We start from the raw sequence: 22,542 nt of genomic DNA, 5'->3' as shown, positions 1-22,542 counted from the left end.
GTCTTGAAAAAAGTGTTAGATGCTCAGTCATGTCTGACTCTTTGTGACCCCATGGACTGTAGCCCACCAGGCTCCTCTGTCCTTGGGGTTCTCCAAGCAAGAATACTGAAGGAGGTAGCCATTCCCTTCTCCAGGGGATCTTCTCGACCCAACGATGGAACATAAGTCTCCTGCATTGCAGGCAGATTCCTTATCAGGGAAAGAATCTCAGCTATTCAGGAAGCCCAAAAGTCCTTAAGGTCAGTAGGAAAAAAATTTACTCTCATTCTAGTTATTAATGTACAATTTTTATTGAAGTACAGTTGACGTACAATAAGTTTCAGGTGTACAGCACAGTGACTATGTGTATTTGTCTCCTCATTGGGCTTAACTCTCTGTGCTCGTGATAAGCCACTCAGTCATATCCACCTCTTGGCAACCCCCTGGATTGTAGTCCACCAGCCTTCTCTGTCATGGCACTCTCCAGGCAAGAATATTGGAGCCAGTAGCTATTTCCCACTCCAGGGAATCGTCCCAATTCAGGTATTAAACCCATGTCTCTTGCTTCTCCTACTTGGCAGGCAGATTCTTTGTCACTGAACCACCTGGGAAGGAGCAACAGGAATGGTGCCAACCAGTGCTGGGATAGCTAGGTGGATGAAGAGTTAAAAAAAAAAAAAAGCTTCACCCACCAGTGTTTCCATCCCCATAGAAATTTCTACCATACCTTGCCCCTTTAGCACAGGCCCTAAAATTACTCAATTAATTTTTTTCTTGTATGACTCTGGTACTTTTCAAGCTTCTGCTGCTGTTCTGGGATCAGAGCAAGTTAGTTTGTGTGTGAGTCCTTCAAAACTAGAGTCTCAGCCTCATACTGAACTCTGGCTCCCTGGGATGTAAAAGCTCCGCTAGTTTTCAAAGCCAGATCTTATGGGGCCCTCATCTTCCTAGTGCAGGTCCCCTGGTCTGGGGACCCCAGCGAAGGACTGGAACCCTTGCTTTTCTCTGCGGTTGCACTCACAGCTCATGGCACTGGGAATGCAGGCTCTGAATCACTATATCTGTGCATTGTCTGTTTTAAATTTTAATTTATTTTTGGCTGTGCTGGGTCTTCATTGCTGCATGAGGATTTTCTCCAGTTGTGGCGAGTGGGGGCTTCTCTAGTTGTGATGCACAGGCTTCTCATTGTGGTGGCTTCTCTTGTTGCAAAGGACAGGCTCTGGAGCACAGGCTCAACAGCTGTGGTGCACAGGCTTAGTTACTCTATGGCATGTGTGATCTTCCTGTATGAGAGATCGAACCCGTGTCTCCTGCATTGGCAGGCAGATTCATTACCACTGAGCCACCAGGGAAGCCCCTATGCAGTGTCTTCACAACCTTAGTTATAGAAAATCTGCTCTATTGGTCTTTAAGTCATTCTCAGAGATCGTTGTTCTACATACGGTTGTAATTTTAGTTTGTCTGTGGAAAGAAATGAGCTCAGGATCTCCAACTCAGATACTATGAAAAAAAAGGATTTGTATTCAAATTACTCAACTAGGGATGATTTATGAAGGATTATGATCTCTCAAACATTCCTGAAGGATAAAACAATAAGTTTTATATGTAATAAAATCAAAAGTCTAAAAAATAAATTTAGTTTTTAAAAATTTCAAGAACCAGTAAATAAGAAAACATCAAACAAAATCATTTAATGGAGTAGATATATTACAGTTATCTATGTAAGTCATTATTAAATGTATTTGAAAAGGTTTGAAATTAATACTTTCATAATGGTCAAAATATGAAAGGTGTGAAATAATGAACAAAGTCTTTTATTTTTCCTAGTTTCCCTCTCAGAGCAAATGTTATATTTGCCTAGATGTTATTCCATAGATATTCTAAGAACATAAAATTATATACATGTTATATTCTGAATCAAATTTGTATAATCATGGAACAACAGACTGGTTTCAAATAGGAAAAGGAGTACATCAAGGCTGTATATTGTCACCCTGCTTATTTAACTTATATGCAGAGTACATCATAAGAAACACTGGGCTGGAAGAAGCACAAGCTGGAATCAAGATTGCTGGGGGAAATATCAATAACCTCAGATATGCAGATGATACCACTCTTACGGCAGAAAGTGAAGAACTAAAGAGCCTCTTGATGAAAGTAAAAGAGGAGAGTGAAAAAGTTGGCTTAAAACTCAATATTCAGAAAACTAAAATCATGGCATCTGGTCCCTCACTTCATGGCAAATAGATGGGGAAACACTGAAAACAGTGGCTGACTTTATTTTTCTGGGCTCCAGAATCACTGCAGATGGTGATTGCAGCCATGAAATTAAGGGACGCTTACTCCTTGGAAGGAAAGTTATGACCAACCTGGACAGCATATTAAAAAGCAGAGACATTACTTTGTCAAAAAAAGTCCATCTAGCCAAGGCTATGGTTTTTCCAGTGGTCACGCATGGATGTGAGAGTTGGACTATAAAGAAAGCTGAGTGCCGAAGAATTGATGCTTTTGAACTGTGGTGTTGGAGAAGACTCTTGAGAGCCCCTTGGACTTCAAGGAGATCCAATCAGTCCATCCTAAAGAAAGTCAGTCCTGGGTGTTCATTGGTAGGACTGATGTTGAAGCTGAAACTCCAGTATTTTGGCCACCTGATGTGAAGAGCTGACTCATTGGAAAAGACCCTGATGCTGTGAAAGATTGAGGACAGGAGGAGAAGGGGACGATGGAGGATGAGATGGTTGGATGGCATCACGGACACAATGGACATGGGTTTGGGTGGACTCCAGGAGTTGGTGATGGACAGGGAGGCCTGATGTGCTGTGGTTCATGGGATCGCAGAGTCAGACACTAGTGAGCAACTGTACTGAACTGAATTATAAACAATAGTCCTATTTCTTTCTTTATTTATTTAAATAACTTTCTTGCAGATTGTACCATGTCAGCATATGAAGAGCTATCTCACTTCTTGTAAGCAATTGCAAGTATTACAATAAAATTTACCTGCTTACTTGATAAAATATTCTCAGAGAAATGTTAACCTGGCTCATTGTGATTATATATATTTTTTATTCCTTTTATTCCTTCTGATTTTTGCTTTATGCATCTTTGTTTCTTTGATGTTAATGGTTTATGATGTCTATCCTCTTTGTGAATTGTACCTGTTATCATTGAAAATATCTATTTGTTTCATTTAAAATAAATTACTTAAAAAAAATTAACTGCTTATTTCAATGGATATTTAGTTTTGTCCCAGAATTTGGTAATTATAGAAAAATTCTCCAATAAATAGAATGACAAATTGTATCATTTGTCATAGAGCAGATCTATAATATAAAACTCCTGCAGTGTAATTTCTGTGTCAAAAATATGTAAATTAAGTTTTGATAGATATTTAGTATTTAATAGAAGTTGTGCACTTACTATCCCCAAATAGCATCATTCAAGAGTGTCTGCTTCCCTATATTTTTACCAACAAAGTGTATTACGAATCTGTTTGATTTTGCCAATAAAGCCTTTACCAATGGAAAGAGTTGTCTTGAGTCATTTAAATTTACAATTTCCTATTATTTGTGACACCAAGCATCTCTTTTTGGTATTTCTTTAATTTAAACTATCTGTTCATATCATTGTGGATTAATAACATGAACATAATTTTGAGAAAAAATAAGATACAAAATAGTTTATTCTATAAAATTCCATTTATTTATACAGTAACTCTAATTTCTGCTGTTATAAATTAGGACAGAATTTATTTTAGAGGGGATTTATTCCTAGAAGGTATAATAATGGGAATGAATAATAGTTACCATAGGGAGAAGTCATTCCTAGAGACAATGTCCAAAAGGCATTTCTCAAGTGCTTGTAATATTGTTTAACACAATTGACCAGGGGATTTTTGCAGACACAAATGCCTGAAAGAGATGGGAATACCAGATCACCTGACCTGCATCTTGAGAAACCTGTATGCAGGCCAGGAAGCAACAGTCAGAACTGGACATGGAACAACAGACTGGTTCCAAATAGGAAAAGGAGTACGTCAAGGCTGTATATTGTCACCCTGCTTATTTAACTTATATGCAGAATACATCATGAGAAACGCTGGGCTAGAAGAAGCACAAGCTGGATTCAAGATTGCTGGGAAAAATATCAATAACCTCAGATATGCAGATGACACCACCCTTATGGCAGAAAGTGAAGAGGAACTAAAGAGCCTCTTGATGAAAGTGAAAGAGGAGAGTGAAAAAGTTGGCTTGAAGCTCAACATTTAAAAAACTAAGATCATGGCATCTGGTCCCATCACTTCATGGGAAATAGATGGGGAAACAGTGGAAACAGTGTCAGACTTTATTTTTTGGGCTCTAAAATCACTGCAGATGGTGATTGCAGCCATGAAATTAAAATATGTTTACTCCTTGGAAGGAAAGTTATGACCAACCTAGACAGCATATTAAAAAGTAGAGACATTACTTTGCCAACAAAGGTCCGTCTAGTCAAGGCTGTGGTTTTTCCAGTGGTTATGTATGGATGTGAGAGTTGGACTGTGAAGAAAGCTGAGCTCCGAAGAATTGATGCTTTTGAACTGTGGTGTTGGAGAAGACTCTTGAGAGTCCCTTGGACTGCAAGGAGATCCAACCAGTCCATTCTAAAGGAGATCAATCCTGGGTGTTCACTGGACGGACTGATACTGAAGCTGAAACTCCAATACTTTGGCCACCTGATGTGAAGAACTGACTCACTGGAAAAGACTCTGGTGCTGGGAGGGATTCTGGGCAGGAGGAGAAAGGGACAACAGAGGATGAGATGGCTGGGTGGCATCACCGACTCGATGCACATGAGTTTGGGTGAACTCCAGGAGTTGTTGATGGACAGGGAGGCCTGACGGGCATGGTTCATGGGGTTGCAAAGAGTTGGACATGACTGAGCACTAAACTGAACTGAACTGAAAGCCTGTGGTTGGTGATTTGTTACATAAGTGAATATTGAAACATCTTTAGTCACTAAAGTTTCAGTAACAAAAGATGTATCAATATGTTTCTGGTCAAAACCTTGTTGATTATCTGGTGCTGATTACTAGGATGCTGTATTTGTTTCCTAGCTTCTGTAACAAAGTAGCACAACTTGAGTGTCTTAAAAGAACAGAATTTTTTTTTTCACAGCTCTGGAAGCTAAAAGTTCAAAATAAAAGGGTCAGCAGGTCCTACATATGAGTGTACTTGATTAGGCTTCTCTCTAAAGAGAGAACTAGCTTTAACTTGATCATATCCACCAAGACCTATTTCAAATAAGTCCATATTCTCAGGTATTAGGGGCTTAGGACCTTAAGATATATTTTGGCTTAGGACCTTAACATATATTTATATGTTAGGATCTCAACATATAAATTTACAAGTATATTTATTTTGTGAAAATTAAACAAGCTCTACATTAATAGTTTGTGCAGTTTTCTGTGTGTTTTATTTACACTATGAATTTGTTTAATATCATAGATTATTCCATTTACATTAGGAAAAAATTTAAATACCTAGGAGTATCTGGAGTAAATACCACAAGATATTCATTGTTTCTATGCAGAAAATTATGAAGTTTACTGAAAATTATTAAATAAGATGTAAATTACTAGTGATATCTCTTGCCAATTCATTGAGATATTTACTTATATTATAAATATGCAAACTCTGCCCAAAGTAATCTAAACACTTATTGTAACTAAAACAAACACCCTATCATTATTTATTCTAGACCTTAATCAATTATTTCTAAAAATTTATAGTAGGGCAAGGAGCCTAGAATAGATATTTTATTTCTAAAACTGAAGAATGGTAAGAGAGAATTTGGCATGGTAAATACAAAGCTACATATTATAAAAGTGACCTTAATTTAGATACTTGACAATGAAATAAGTCAGACAGAGACAAATAAATATTACATGGTATCACATACATATGGAATCTGAAAAAGCCAAATTCAGAAAACAGAGAGAGAAGTGATTGTCACCAAGAACTGTGAGTGGACTGTGGAAATACTAATCAAAGGATATAAATTTCCAGTTATAAGATTAACAATTTCTAGGGATCTAATGTACAATATGATGAATAAGGTAATAGTATTGTAGTATATACTTGGAAGTTGCTAATAAACTAGATTTTGAAAGTTTTCATCACAAAAAAGAAATGTATGTCTGTGATAGGACAGATGTGCTAGTTAATGCAATGATGGTAGTCATTTTGCAATACAAATGTATCAAATCAACATGTTTGACTTACACAATGTTGTCTATCCAAAAGATACTACTGAAAAAGTAGAAAAAAAAAAGTGACAACATGGAAAAATGTTTGCTGCAAATGTAGCCAACAATATGGGGACAGCCCCACCTATCAGTATCCCCAGAGTAGTCATCCTATGCTGTCCACAGAGTCACCCTTAGAGCATATGGCTCTGGTAACCAGAAGAGTCTACTGCTGGCCCCACAGGACATTTCCTACATAAGACCACTTCTCCAAGAACAAGAAGCATGACCAAGCTACCTAATACAGAGAAATAAACACAGAGAATTAGAGGAAATGATAGAGACAAAATATTCTAAATGAAAGAGCAAGGTAAAATCACAGAAAAAGAAGTAAAGTGGATGTAATCAATCTACCTGACAGAGTTCAAGAAAATGATCATAGAGATACTCAGTGAACTCAGGAGAAGAAAGGATGAGCACAGTATTTTTTTAACAAAGAGTTAGAAAATAACAGAAGAAACACACAGAGCTGGAGAATTCAATAACTAAAAATTTAAAGTACACATGAAGGAATCAACAACAGATTAGACGCCACAGATGAACAGTTCAGTAGTCTGGAAGAGACAGTAGAGAAAAGCACTTAAGTTGAACAGAAAAGAAAACAAAAAGAGAAAAGACTTTTAAAAATCGAGGACAGTTTAAGACACACATTATGCAATATCAAGTGCATGAACAATTGCATCATACAGTTCCCCAGTAAGAGATGGAGCAGAAAACTCATATGAAGAAATAGGAGCAGAAAACTTCCCTAACCTGAGAAACAAATATCCCTGTCTGGGAGGACAGATGGTACAAAAACATATGAACCCAAAGCGGTTCACAAAGAAACACATTATAAAGATAGTGGCAAAAATCAAAAATAAAAAGAGAATATTATTAATAAAATCATCAAGGGAAAAGCAACTGGTATCGTACAAGGGAGAGGCTTCCCTGGTAGCTCAGCTGGTAAAGAATCTGCCTGCAATGCAGGAGACCTGGGTTCAGTTCAGTCCCTCTGTTGGGAAGATCCCCTGGAGAAGGAAAAGGCTACTCACTCCAGTATTCTGGCCTGGAGAATCCCCATGGACAGAGGAGCCTGGCAGGCTACAGTCCATGGGATCGCAGAGTCAGACAAGACTGAGTGACTAAGCACAGCACGGCAAAGTACAATGTACAAGGGAACTCCCGCAAGATTATCACTTGGCTTTTCAGCAGAAACTTTGCAGGTCAAAAGATAGGAATGCTATATGCAAACTGAATAAAGGAAGTTCAGATCAATATGATGGAGTAAAACGACATAAAGCTCACCTACTCCTTCACAACATGTCAAAAATACATCCACATGTCGAACAATTCTCACTGAAACCTAACTGGAAACTGGCAAAAGGACTCTTGTTTAATCAAGACTGTACACAAATAATCAAGTAGGAAGGGAAGAGAAGAGATTGGGTCAGGACTGGTGCATCTTGGAGTGGACTCAGAGGAAAAGGGAGATTGTATGGATGGAGACCAACTCTTGGGATTGAATGGGTCAAGCCATGGATTGGGTGTCACAGTCTGGAGTCCTATGTTGGGGAGACAAGTACCTGTGACTGATTGTAAGACCACTAAAACAGATGGAAGGGCTGTGGGAAGCCTGGGATTTGTTCGTGAGGAGTATGCATGAACATAAGCATACTGGTTTGCCTCCAAGACTGGACAGACAAAGGTTTATAAATCTTGCTATTTCTTGTTTTTCCATTAAACCTCACCAATGTGGTTTACCACTGTAAACCTCTTGAACAATCTTAAATGTCTATTTCATGCCAGAACCCTAACTGATATAGATAGAAGCCCTTTTTAGTTTTATATCCCTAATTTTTACAAATTTTTTAGTTCATAAAGGATGTTTGCTAACTTTATTGCATAAATAATTACTAATATGAGCTCTCATAAGGAGAATACTCACTCCCAAGGAATTTATGGGTGGTAAATTTTCCTCACTTTGAGTACATTTAAAATTTGGAAATGTAACAAGTATTATGCAAGAAGTAAAAAAAAGTTTAAGTAATAACTAATAAAATTTTATAAAAGCAGCAACATATTTTATGCTCTTTAATTAATTAGGATTCACTAACAATTTGTATTAGAAAATTGAGCTGCTATACAGTAAACTCACACACGTAACTTTTCCCAGATGAACAGTTAGCAGTATAAACATAATTTCCTTCAATATATGCACAACCATCTTTCTCCATTGTCAGGAATTCAAATCTATAAAAAAAGTTAAAGCAATAAAATCTTCAAATGCCAATTTTATCTCAAGCTTAAAATTAACAAAACAAACAAAATGAGAAAGAATAAAAGAACAAACTGAACAAATAAAATAAGAACGAAACCCTGAAGATTAACAGTCTTTAAACCAAGTTTAGCAGATAATACTGCTGCTGCTGCTACGTCACTTCAGTCATGTCCGACTCTGTGTGACCCCATAGACGGCAGCCTACCAGGCTCCCCTGTGCCTGGGATTCTCCAGGCAAGAACACTGGAGTGGGTTGCCATTTCCTTCTCCAATGTGTGAAAGTGAAAAGTGAAAGTGAAGTCACTCAGTCATGTCCGACTCATAGCGATCCCATGGACTGCAGCCTACCAGGCTCCTCCGTCCATGGGATTTTCTAGGCAAGAGTACTGGAGTGGCAGATAATACTAAACAGTATCTAATCCTGTTTGTTTAAATAAAATTATAAGCTAAATGACAATTTATAAGACAAAGAAAATCAATCCTGAATATTCATTGGAAGAACTGATGCTGAAGCTCCAATACTTTGGCCACCTGATATGAAGAGCTGACTCATTGGAAAAGACCCTGACATGGGGAGAGAGTAAGGGCAAGAGGAGAAGAGGGCGATAGAGGATAAGATGGTTGGATGGCATCCCTTACCCAATGGACATGACTTCGAGCAAACCCAGGGAGTTAGTGAAGGATAGGGAAGACAGTCCATGGGGTCCCAGAATCGGAAATGACTTAGTGACAGGATAACAACAAAAGCAAATCACAAATGATAAAACTATGATAGAAAGAGAATGGAATTGTAGCATGTATATTATCATAAGTGACCAGTCCAGGTTCGACGCATAAATTTTCCTCTGTTCATTTCTTTGCATTTGTGCTTTTTTAATAAAATTCTTTTTTAGAAATAAAAAAAAAAAAAAAGAAATGTATAGATTTATAAACTTGCCTAAAACTATGCCCAAATTTCTTCTAAGAGTCCAGTAAAGTTAACAATGTAAAGGTTCTAAAGCTGAGATTGTTTAGAAAGAACAGGCACTTTTCCCCCAATTAAATCCCACAGACTGATCCTCAAAAAACATAACGATTTCCTTTATCTTGGTTGCTCTTTCTGTCCCCCCTCCCCACACAACCACATATAATCTAGAAAAGTTCAGTTCTCAGAACACTGTACTTACAGGCTTTTATTTACTGTGGTGCCATCTTCCCATAACCAGGACTCACTGGTTTCACTGATTTTGAGACCTATCCATCCTTTTACTTCAAGCATTGATAAAATTTCCTATTTGGAAACAATCATAAGCCATAAATGTGTACATATGATAATTCACTCCTTTCTGATTCAAAGATTATTGGTTAAATTTCTCCCAAGGGCTTGCACACATCCCCTTAGTATTAATAAGATTTTTTCTCAAGATATCTCATTTATTAATGTGTTTTTTCCTAGCATTAAATGTTCAAAAAGTGGAGTTTCTCTAACTTCTTCCTAATAAAACTGAGTCAAAGAAAGAAAATATCATGGACTTTTGAGAACTTCAGTTTTCCCAAATTATAGCATCAATCACTAATGTTTTCAAATCAAATACAGTTACAGTATAACAACAACAATAACAAATAAACACAAGCAGAAGTGTCCCCCCTACCAGCTCTCCCTTGATATCGATCTTTAGAAGGTGGGTATTTAGCTCTTCACAGGCAGCATGGCTCTCCACCCAGCTTTTGGCTTTACTGGAAAGATGATAAGAACGACTTCCAAATCCAATCCAGTGAGTTGAACAACGGTCACAGGAACATTCTGGAAAGTAAAAATATATTTAATGTGTACTCTGTACAATAAGTCACTACTATTAACACAATTCCTATATCTTTCTGTTTGTTATACAGATGGATATTAGGTAGAAAGCAAAACAAGCATTTTTTTGTAACATTTCTGGGCAAGTTTTAAACAAAACCATAGCTAAAAATAATTAAGATTTAGCTCATATTTTTAATTTTTCTACTTAAAATCTGTTATAAAATTTTATCAATAGGGAAAATGCATTTAAAATATAAATTTTTTGATGTGATCAAAATTATACATGCGAGGGCCTCCCCTCTTAGTCCAGTGACGAAGGCTCCAAGCACCCGTGCAGGAGGCCCAGGGAACTGGATCCCACAAGTTGCAACTAAGAGTTTGCACGTGGCAACTAGAAATATCCAACATACCGTAACAAAAAAAATGGAAAATCCCATGTGCTGTAACTAAGACCCAGCACAATCAAATAAATAAGTAAATAAATAAATGTCATAAATAAAAAGCTAATCAACATATAATCATGTGAACACAAAAAGCAACTAATGAGCTATTTCACTTTTGCCAAAATTTTTGCTATTAATTTAAATACTCCTTGCCATTTCCTTCTCCAGGAGATCTACCCTACCAAGGGATTGAACCTCAATGTCTGGCATTGCAGGGAGTTTCTTTACCAACTTAGCCACCAGGGAAGCAATTTAAATACACAGAATAAAATTCAGTAAGTAATTTTTTTAAACTTATACTTCAACAATTTAATAATCATGCAATTTGTGTATTTCAATAATTTTTTATAATCATAAAAAATGTAGAGTTAGCGAGGGGGTACAAGATGGTAGAGTAGGAGGACATGGAACTCATCTTCCTACAGGCACATCAAAAAAATATCTACAAGTGTAGCAATGCTCATGAAGAACTAACTGGAAACTGGCAGAAGGACTCATAAAACCAAAACAGCAGGAAATGTGTAACCTGGTAGGATGGGGACAAAAGGCATCATTTCGGGACCTGCACCCCTGGTAGGGATCTGATACGAGGAGAAAGACCTTCACCCTAAAGAGCATGCAGGGTGAGCCACAATCTGGGCATTCCAGTCCCAGGTCCTGTGCAGGGTTGACAAGCGCCCTCATCTGCTGAGACAACTGCTGGGACAGATAGAAATGCTGGAGAAGCCTATATAGACTCCTCTTATGATGGGTGTGCATGGGCTGGTTTGCGAACAATCAGGGTGGAGAGAGCCTTGGGCTTGTGGCTACTGCAACACACTTTTTAATCCAAAAGGGTGATCACCCCAACCCTGGTCACTCCACACTACAACCTGATGTGATATCTGGGACAGCCAGCCCCTGGGAAAAGACTGTCTAGCTACACACAAGGTGACAGATGGGGCAGCTATGAATATAGCTGCTACAGGGGTAGCACCCCAGGAGTCTCAGTGGCTTAATGCTGAGTCTCAGGCAGACAGGTATTGGGAGAGGACTTGATGTAGCCACGCAGAGACTGCCTGAAGGCGCTGAGGTGTGTTTTGTGTGGGGCAGCGGCAGCCTTTCTCAGCACCCACAGGAGTACACAGTGGTTCCTCTCCCAGGGAGAGCATCCCAGCTCCACCCACTCTGTACCACATCTTAGAGGTCCATCTGGGACAGACTGGTCTCAGGAGGAGAATGCCACAGAGACTGTCCACATCTCTGTCAGCAGCACTTTCTGCAGCCACGATGCCCTGACCCCCAATCCTAGCCTTCTGCACTACAGCCTTGTGTTAGATCAAGGATGAACACAACAGAAGAAGGGATGCAAGCCCAGGTTGCTTCTGAGCCTGGGAAATCCCATGGACAGAGAAACCTGGCAGGGTACAGTCCATGGAGTTATCATTTACACATAATAAAATACAGTTTTGAGATATACAATTTGATAAGTTTTGATAAATGAATATACCTCTGTAACTTCCTCTGCAAGTAAATTTTAGAATATTTTCATCAACACAGAAGTTAATTTATGTTACTTCCCAACTAATGTTCCACACCCGTGCTTCACCCAAGCAACCATGGATCTGATTTACATCACTGAAAATTATCTTTTTTACCTTTATAAAACATAATCCTTCAAGATCAATTCTTTTGCATCTTTTCCCACTCATGTTTTTGAATCTTATCTATTGTGTGTATAGAGATTTCATTCCTTTTCATTACTGAGTAGTCCATTATTTACTAACCTACAATTTGTAATCCATTCATCTGGAGATTTATATTTGGATTGCTCATAATTTTTAGTTATTATATATAAAGTGTCTCTAGATATTTTTGTACATGTTTTATGTGGACATATGCCTTCATTTCTCTTTTTTAAATGTCTAAGAGTAGGCTTGTTAAGGGCTTGTGTTGGTACAGTCAACTCCACATCCTTACTAAAGCTTGTTACTGTCAGTCTTTTCAAATTCTAACCATACTGGTGGTTGTGTAATGCTAACTCATTGGAGTTATAATTTTCATTTCCCTAATTTCCTGTTCGATTGCTTTTTATTTTCAAATTAGGTGAATGAAAGGAAAACAAAAAAACAAGCAATGTGAATGGCTAATATTTGACATTGACATAGTATTTTTTTCTGAGAGACAACAAGCAGTTTCTCAAGTCAATCACTAATTTAAACAAAAAATTAACAACTGATGTGTCTAGTTTCTGTTTATTGCATCTGTTGAGAGTTTCTCTTTTTAGTCAAAGAATTTATTTTTAATTAGACTTGAAATTAGTTCTTTCCATCTTTTTAAATATTTACTTAGACTTCCTCTTTCATAACTGTTTGGTCCTTTTTAATTTCTTAGGGAGTGTTAAACCAAAATATTTTTATGTCATGCTCAAACTACTGCATTATTTTTATTATTTTCCTTTTTTATCTTTCTTTATCCCCCCCTGCTTATAGGAAATGTTCATCAGGAATACTTATGAGGAATGTCTTTGGCCTCAATGACAAATGGACCCTACCCTTTTGGTTTTAGTGTATGGAAAAAGAGATACCTTTCTTGGTAAATGCATCTGTGCTGAGAATCTAACACTGTTCTTGAAAAAGGAAAGATTTCCCTGAAAGAAAGTCAGAGGGGAACCATCCCGACTTCCTGAAAAAACAGACGCAGAAACATTCTCTCCCTCTTGCTCTCATTCTTTCTCTTTCTTTTAAGTGCTGAATTAACTGCTAGGAATTTGAGTAAACTTGCAATAAGTGGGAAAAAAAAAGAATTCAAAACAATAACAGTTTTCTGTATCATAGCCATTGTATCAATGTATAAATAAAATTAATGTATTTTAATAAAATCAAAATGCTTCTAACTGATAAATGCTAGAGGAATCATCTCCATCAGGGAAAGCTAGAAACAAAAAAATGTTACTGAGACATAACTCCTTTGTTTTTCATTTGTTTTCCTTTTTGCCCTCTTCACCCATTTCTCTTGCTCCCACCTTAATATAATTTATATCCCATTTTTCTCCTAAAAATAATCAAATCACAAACAATACTTACCTATTATACATAATACTTTGGGTCTTCTTGCATTCTCCTATGTCATCTTTCTCATCTTGCCCAATATTAATAGTTCCATGATAAAAGATTGAACATACCATAAAAGAGGATTTTTCTATCTGATTCACTGAAGTTTTGTGGATGTTAGGAAAACAAAACTTTTAACCCTAATAATCAATATTAGAAGTGGACAAATCAGAAAGAGTACTCACCATCATTTTTAGACGATAGAGTGGGAACAGGTGATATTTTTTGGTTTGGGTCTTCTTTGTTGGAAAATACTATGGCAAAAATCATGGTGATAATTAGTTCTGTTTAGGATAAAATAATTAGGACAATAAAAATTCAGTCTTGATCACAAATCATTGAAATGTATTATGCTGTTGATATATCGACTGTACCAAGGACAGGTTATTTTCTTAATTACTTACAGTTTACAAGCAAGACACACACTGTCGTCAACAAGAACACGCACAAGATCCCCAGACTCCCAGTTATCATTTGCCAGGCTGTAGACTGGTGGTGTAACACTAAAGGAAACAGAAACAATGATGAAGTTTCATCATTTCCCACAAATCATCAAATACTGAAAGTTAAATCCATTATGTTTCACTCTCAGAGGGCAGTCATTCATTTTCCAATCCTTGCATGAGTTCTTTGATACCCAGATTTCCTTCTTTTTAGCTTTTCCTTGACCTCAATTCTTTCTGATCTTGTTTGACTCCCCAGGTATGTCACCTGACTCACCAGCATCTTTGAGTATCCCTCACCTAGTCATCTATAAATTATTAACTCTGAGCAATTTGAAAATATACTCTCAGCTAGGAGACTTAAAAATAAAATACACCTAGAGAAAGCAATGCTGTCATGCAAAGAAAATTATTTTCAAAATTCTATGTGAATATTAATATTCACTCATTAGCCAATCAATCAGTCAAGGGGGAAATAGCAAAATACAGTTTTGCTCTTTGTTGAGATAAGAAATAATTATCATAAATTTTACAAAGACATACAAGTATGTTCAGCAAGTTTTAACCTAGATACATGAGAACAGGAAATGCATTTATCAAAAAAAAGACATTTCACTGAAAGCTCGAGGAAAGTAAGAGTTAATTATTTCCTGAAGTACAAAAGACATGGAGGAGGCCTTCCACTTGGGGCTGTTGTTTAGGCACTAAGTCCTGTCTGACTCTTTTGTGACCCTGTGGACTGTACTCCAACAGGCTTCTCTGTCCATGGGATTCCCTAAGCAACAATACTGGAGTGGGTTGCCATTTCCTGCTCCAGAGGATCTTCCTGACCCAGGGATCAAACTCGAGGAGAGTCAACAATAAGTGATTTTAGATGACAGGAAGTTTAATGTATTCATGGAACTGAAATTATAGTCTGACTGGAATTCAGGGAGCAAAGGAGGGAACGGAAGCAGAGAGATAACCTTTAAGACTATAGGATTATTATTTTTTTTAACTTTAAGAACAGTATGAAATCTTTGCAGACACCTATTTTAAAAAGATATGACCATTTTTCTTGAAACACAAGATTGAAAAATGTGTAGAGTGGAAGATGAGAGACTTTTAGAGAGTCTGTGTCAGTAATCTTTGTGAAAGCAGATAGACATCAATCCAAGAGAGAAGCGGGTTATTTGAACACGTGGTCCTTTTCAAGATTGCTTGAATGTGTCAGAGATGAAAGAGTGTGAGGAGTCAAATTTCCAAGTTTAGAAATGAAGCAGTGTGGTGGATAAATATTAGCATGTCTAATCTTCTTAGTTTTGGTCAACTTCTGCCCAAAGTCCCTCTTTGACTACAAAAAATATATATATATATATATATATATATATATATATATATCAAGCCTCAGTAAGACTCTAATTCAAGCACCAAGAAATGTCTTATTTTACAAGGAAGTTGAAACCATGAATTTCCTTACCTTGACCACCTTCCTGAATATATGAATATTCTTATATTCTACCTTACTGTATGGATATTCATATATTCATACCTTATTATCTTCTTTTCAATTCAGAGGAAAAGCAATTTCTTTATGGCCCAAGTTAAAACCTATTGTATTCCCTAATTACTCCATGCCACCCAGTCTCCTTTAGAACATTTATTTATTAAGAGAAAGTTTTTCTTTTTTGCCAGTTTCTTCATCATCTTTTTCTATAAATTTTGTCACATCTGTCCATGTATGGGCTCAGACCTCTCAAAATCTAATATAATTCCTTGTTATTCATACAGGTCTTTCATTTATTATCATCATTTCTCTTATGTTGTTTTTTTCTCAATGAAAATTGTAAAAATGTTTTCTGGACTAATTTTATTCCCATAATAAATTTCTTTCAACCTCTTAACCCTTGTGAAAGTTAAAGAAGTCGCTCAGTCGTGTCCAACTCTTTGCGACCCCGTGGACTATAGCCTACAAGGCTCTTCCATCCATGGGATTCTCCAGGCAGGAATACTGGAGTGGGTTGCCATTTCCTTCATCCAGGGGATTTCCCAACCCAGGGATCGAACCCAGGTCTCCCGCATTGCAGGCAGACGCTTTCTGAGCTACCAGGGAAGCCCCTTAGTTGTAACTTATATGCTTTTCTTGGCACTCAAACAGAAATCCCAGATTTTTGGACTTTGCTAAGTCCAAAGAAATAATTTTCCATTTGCTATTTATTAGACTTAGTTTATTTTCTTCTTCTCTGTGGACATGCATTTCATATGTAATCTTCTTGAATCTTCCTCTGCTTAAGTCATACATATTCTTTTTCTCTATGATAGACTTTTCACCCATAATGTCTCTGTTTGCAATCTTACCTACTAACCCACTCCAGTACTCTTGCCTGGAGAATCCCATGGACGGAGAAGCCTGGTAGGCTACAGTCCACGGGGTCGCAAAGAGTCAGACACAACTGAGCGACAGAACAGAACAGACAGAACATAAGTTTTTCCTACACTTTTCCATCCTCTTCTGGGACATCTAGCCTTTAAAATCCAATTTCTTTATGGACATTTTCCTCTGAATTGATCAAGAGACAATTCAAATTTCATATATGATCTGACTTTACTAGATTAAACATATTTTTCTTAATGGTGAGTAAAATGATTAACTATTCAGTCACTTAGGTTAAGAACATTATTATCATATTCTACTAATTTTTGAGCTTTAACTCCAATATCCAATTAATCATTATTATATTTTTCTGTAATTTATCTTTCCTCTAACAAATTCTGTTAGTTTTTTTGAAGCTAAGTGGTTATTGCAGCCTCATCTTTATAGGTATCATAGGTTTGGATCAGGGCCACAGTAAAAAAATTCAAAAACAGTTGTGGGACTGAGTTACATTGAATTGAATTGAAGACTAATAACAAGAATTATTTTTAAAATTATTTTAAAAATAAGCAGTAGAACTTACACAATAATTCTTACAAGTAATACAATTCTGGAGGAATATTTTAGAGGAAATGGACATAGTGAAGGATTATTTAAAAGACAGCAAATTTCATGGTAATATCTAAAATTACTATGGAGAGTGCTGAAGATAGGTAATCAGTGTAATGAGGCAATTTTATTATATAATGGTTTTGAAAGAAGTAATTTTCTAAACCCAAGAATCAAGATCTAGCAAACATCAAAATATAATACATATAATAATGTACCTTTTCCTTTTTTCTGTTTTCTGGGCTGAAAGTGAGAAGATCTAAGAAATTTCAGTTGCATGTAGTCTACTTGCTGTTCTCTTGACTGGACATTACTCTGATTTGTCTTGGGTATTTTTTGCTGTTGAGACTTGGAAATTTTTGGTTCTGTGTAGATTACCTCTTGCTTGTTTACAATACCTTTGTTTTGCTTATTCTTAAGCATTTTTTCTTTTTTTAAATTTAGACTGCTTCAGCTCAATCTGGGTATCTTTCTGTGTCTCTCTTTAATACCTATGCAGTAGAGAAAAGTGAGGGAAAAGACTAAGTGGTGATTATATCAAATCAGACAGTGAAGAATGTTGCTGTTTAAATGTTTAGCACAATTAAACTTTTTCTTTGTACCAAAAAAGAAAGAAAAATGACTATTGTTTTTGAGAGTTGATAATTAAATAAGCATGATCTAGGAAATGCTAAAAGTGATAGAATCAGATGGAATATTAGTTCAAATTGAAGCAATACATAGACTTAGATTGCTAATTTTACAGCATATACTTGAACAAATTTCAGATAAATCAAAATGTTAAATGCAAACCATGAGATGGTAAAATTAATAAAACATTCAAGAAAGTATAAGTCAATAGTTATGTTTCTAATCATATACAGACAAGAAAGATTGAATTATAAAACATCATTTTATTGCTAATATAAAGACTTTTTGTCAATAATAACCACATGAAAAGACTTTTTCTTCATCACTAAACAAAGAAATACAGACTTACATATTAATGATATAGATGTTAACCTACAGAATCAGTAAATCAAATTCAACCACACAGAGCTGAACAATGTGCAGGAAAACAGACATTCACTTACACAGACTTATGGTTAATTTAAATCTTTCCCTTCTGGAAAATAATTAGCCAGTATGTATGGAAACCAAATAATGAAAACATCAACTGATCCAACATTTTAAAATAATGATAAAAATATGGGTTATTTAATAAAAGAGGCTAAACAGTTGGAGAAAAAAACAACAGGAAAATTCCAAGACAAAAAATCAAAAAATACAAACGACAGCTGCATTCATATTCTACACCTTTGTTTACAAAATGAGCGTGTAACATAATTTTACAGAAATGATTTTTTTCCTAAACTGCAATACATTATGAGTTGATTGTTGATATTAACGTCAAAAATTACATACAATTTTAACTTCTTGAGAGAAGGAAATAAACAGAAGCAATCATACTCACCAACTTGAAGAATAAATATAAAAATAAACTTTGTAGGAAAATCAAAGATACTAAACAATATAAAGATACTAAACAATATAAAAATGTTGTATGCTGAAAATAAAGTTATAAAGAGGATAATCTGGTGTAAGAAACTTCAGGGAAGATTCTTGGTTGAAAAATAATCTAATAATGACTTATTATCATTTGTTATTCAAAGCATGTGTGAAAAACTGCAAAGGAAGCTTTCATGAAACTACTCATTTGTAGTTTACCTCCCCCACAAAATACCAATCAGGAAGTAAAAAATACCTTTGGTATTTCAAAAACCATTTCATAAATTACTAATTTTCAATTTAAAATGTATAAGAAAAATATTGCATTTAATGACCGCTTAATAAGAATATTTTAATATCAAGCCTGAAGCCTTAAAGGAAAAGAAAAATGGACCAATTACATATTGTATTAGAGATTACATGAAATAAGAGTACCACGGGATACACTGAAAGGTACATAGTTATGACAATAGAAATTATGTTTTAGGCTTTACTGGTTAAATTATAATAGATAATCTTTAATTCTTGGTTATTACTTAGTGATAGTTGATATCACCACTCAGAGAATGAAGCTCATTTTTACATTGTGTTTGTTATTGCATACAATATAGTTTATCAGCTTAATATCAGCTTCCCTGGTGGCTCAGTTGGTAAAGAATCAGTCTTCAATGCAGGAGACCTCAGTTGGATTTCTCGGTGGGGAAGATCCTCTGGAGAAGGGATAGGCTACCCATTTCAGTGTTCTTGGGCTTCCCTTGTGACTCAGCTGGTAAAGAATCCACTTGCAATGCGGGAGACCTGGATTCAGTCCCTGGGTTGGAAAGATACCCTGGAGAAGGGCATGGCAACCCCTCCAGTATTCTGGCCTGGAGAATTCCATGGACTCTATAGTCCATGGAGTCCTAAAGAGTTGGGCATGACTGAGCAACTTTCACTTTCATAATATAGTTTAATATAATCATGGGTGTGTGTGTTTGTGTGTGTTAGTTGCTCAATCATATCTGACTCTTTGTGACCCCATGGATTGTAGCCTGTCAGACTTTTCTGTCCGTGGGATTATCCAGGCAAGAATACTGGAATGGTTAGCCATTCCCTTCTACAGGGGATCTTCTAAACCCAGGAATCAAACCTGGGTCTCCCGAATTGCAGGCAGATTCTCTAATGTCCGAGCCACTTGGGAAGCTTGGTGTGTTATAATAACTAGCTATACATATAATTTGAAAGACTTCCATGATCAGCAGCTTATGGGTAAAAAAGAAAACATTTTAATATAAATTTCCAAATGTGTCTCTTGTTATTTGTACCTAATGACTGAGAACCACAGTATAGACACCATCTTTTTCAAGTATCTTCCACTTATTTATGACTCTAACATTCATTTCCCCTTCTTTGCTCATGGCCTATGTGCTCACAGACATCCTCATTATTGACCAGGCTGATGAATCACAGTATTCTGATCCCTCAATGTCTATATGAACCATCCTCTTATATCCCGATTACACAATTCCTCTGTCTCCTCATCTACAGGAACTTCCTCGTTCTGCCACAGCCAAGCCCTCCTATGGGAACACCTTTGTCTTTGAATATCTTTTAAGTATTTCATCTCAAAAAATGTCTTATATAAACTTAGCACCCTCCACAAACACGCTTACCTTTCAAGATTACTCATTTATCTCTCTCCAACATGAAAACGCTCTGATCTCATTGATGTCTGCAGCCCATTTGACCTCATTCCACTCTATCAGTATACTTCTTTCTTCACCTTCTTTCTTATCAACCTTGATTCTCTTCTGCCAATCACTAAATTCCTTGAACGTTTTCTGGTCCCACTTGTTCAGTAAAATCACGCTATTAATGAGATAAATTATCTGTTCCTCTCTGTCAACACCTGAGAAGCCAAGTACTTTTTAGAACAGATCAGATTTACTGCAATATAAATTCACAGTCACCAACATGAAATTGCTTTAATGCTGCTAGGAGTCCTATTACTTTCTTCAAGTCATCATTCTTTCACATTCTCTGAAACTAATTTTATCACACATTTTCCTCTTAACAAATCTGTCTTCCACACCTTGTCTTTTTTCTCAGAAGATGACCTATATTACAGAAAAAGAAAAAAGTACCAGATTACCTCATCTTTCTCCCTATACACGCACGCATCTTATCTTCCCTCCTGTTCAAAAGAGGTGATTTCCTTCCTCTTCAATAAAGCCAGTTTCAACTATATTTGAATCTATCCACTCTACTGCCCAAGAATCACACACTATTTATCACTCTGCTTTCTTTTTGAATATTTAATATCTTCTTAGTACTATCCTTCACATCAGTTTAAAATTACATACAACTTTCACCATCATTAGACCTCAATCCCAGTAAAAAATACTATCTTTGCTCTCTATCTCAAAGTGCCATTGAATTTCATCACTATTTATTATATTTTATTCTCACTACTCAAGCCATTGCATTCTAACTCCTACCTAATGACTCCCTGGCATCAGCACACTGTTAGATCGTAAATGATCTCTGCTTCACTAAACGGATCCTTTATTTCTCTTTTAGGGGAACTTTTAATAGGATTCAATACCATTCACCACTTCTTTCTTCTTGACCATTTCTTCTTTATATTCTCTTGGTCTCTTTGTCCACGTCCTTGTCTCAGTTACTACTTATCACGTGTTTACACATGTGCACATGCTGAGATTTCTTCTTTAGGTTTCAGCTCACTTATTCTTTGTCAGTTAGCATCTCCTCAAATTGCCAAATATTAACAACTAAAACTCCACACCTCAAAAATGAAACAAAGTAAACAATATCATCATCCCACATATGTTCTTATGTTAGTGAAGGCCACCATTTTTCAACTTGTTGAAAGAGTAAGGAATCTGGAATTCCCCCAATTTATTGTCTGTATATCTATGTCAATTACAAGATTTGACCTATTTTAAGTAAGAAATTATTCTCAAATTGCCCTCCTCTGCTCTGGCCTTGTGTTTGAAATCGTTATACACTTTCTTCTATCTTTTTGCTCTTGCCGCATCTTTCCTCTTTAATTAAATGAACCATTTTTCCTAACATCACTGGGTCTTCACGCATCCTAATATTCTTGCCTAAATCGTTCTTTGTCCTTTTCTTTACCTAACTAACTGAATTAATTCAGTTTGTAAAATATCTGCTCCAATCTATACTCCCCTAGAGCTCTTCAGGGAACTCCGACACTAGGTCAGTTACCTGTATTTTATTTCTCATAGTACCAGGTTGATAATTTACCTTTTTTGAGGCAATAATCCATACTGAAAGCTAAAAATAATTTCTGTAGTTATTTGACTGATATACATTTTCTCCAACAATTTTAATTTCCACAAGGATATGTCCATTACTATTTATCATTTTAGGTCCTGACATAGGAGACAACCAGACATGTTACTTAAATGAGTGAATCAGAAAATAAATAACAGAACACTCCATAAATTATGCTTAAACAACTAGATATACATTTTGGAAAATTAAACTTAGCTCCCTACATGAGGCAAATGAAATGCTAAGCATATGTATTAGGGAATAAAGGCTTCCCAGGCTGCACTAGCAGTAAAGAACTTGTCTGCCTAGGCAGGAGACCTAAGCGATGCAGGTTTGATCCCTGGGTCAGGCAGATTCCCTGGAGGAGGGAATGGTAATCCACTCCAGTATTCTTGCCTGGAAAATCCCATGGATTTTTCTACAGTCCATAAGGTCTCAAAGAGTCGGACACAACTGAAGTGATGTAGCATGTACACACATAAGGGAATAAAATACAGAAAATGTATTTT

At 36.3% G+C, this 22,542-nt stretch overlaps 1 protein-coding gene across 3 annotated transcripts; it reads right to left on the bottom strand.

The window, feature by feature from the left end:
- Positions 1–270: 270 nt before the first annotated feature.
- On the bottom strand, positions 271–20,693 carry LOC129537077 (killer cell lectin-like receptor subfamily I member 1). 3 transcript variants are annotated; one of them, XM_088837333.1, is made up of 7 exons: positions 20,389–20,693; positions 17,467–17,739; positions 14,248–14,346; positions 14,029–14,097; positions 10,157–10,308; positions 9,692–9,795; positions 271–584 (listed from the first exon to the last, which is right to left on the bottom strand). In XM_088837333.1, exons 2-7 carry the CDS (start codon positions 17,669–17,671, stop codon positions 395–397), a joined length of 819 nt encoding a protein of 272 aa, XP_088693459.1. In that variant the 5' UTR covers positions 17,672–17,739; positions 20,389–20,693; the 3' UTR covers positions 271–394. The 3 variants fall into 3 exon arrangements, with proteins under 3 accessions (XP_088693459.1, XP_088693458.1, XP_055252363.1); XM_088837332.1 differs by lacking the exon at positions 271–584 and adding an exon at positions 3,323–4,744; XM_055396388.2 differs by lacking the exon at positions 271–584 and adding an exon at positions 7,246–8,497.
- Positions 20,694–22,542: the final 1,849 nt, after the last annotated feature.

The sequence above is a fragment of the Moschus berezovskii genome, chromosome 6, assembly GCF_049115385.1.
Source record: "Moschus berezovskii isolate FMDL1 chromosome 6, NW_MosBer_1.0, whole genome shotgun sequence".
Taxonomy (NCBI): Eukaryota; Metazoa; Chordata; class Mammalia; order Artiodactyla; family Moschidae; genus Moschus; species Moschus berezovskii.
Note: the sequence above shows the minus strand (reverse complement) of the source record. Positions and strands in the feature narration are given on the sequence as shown.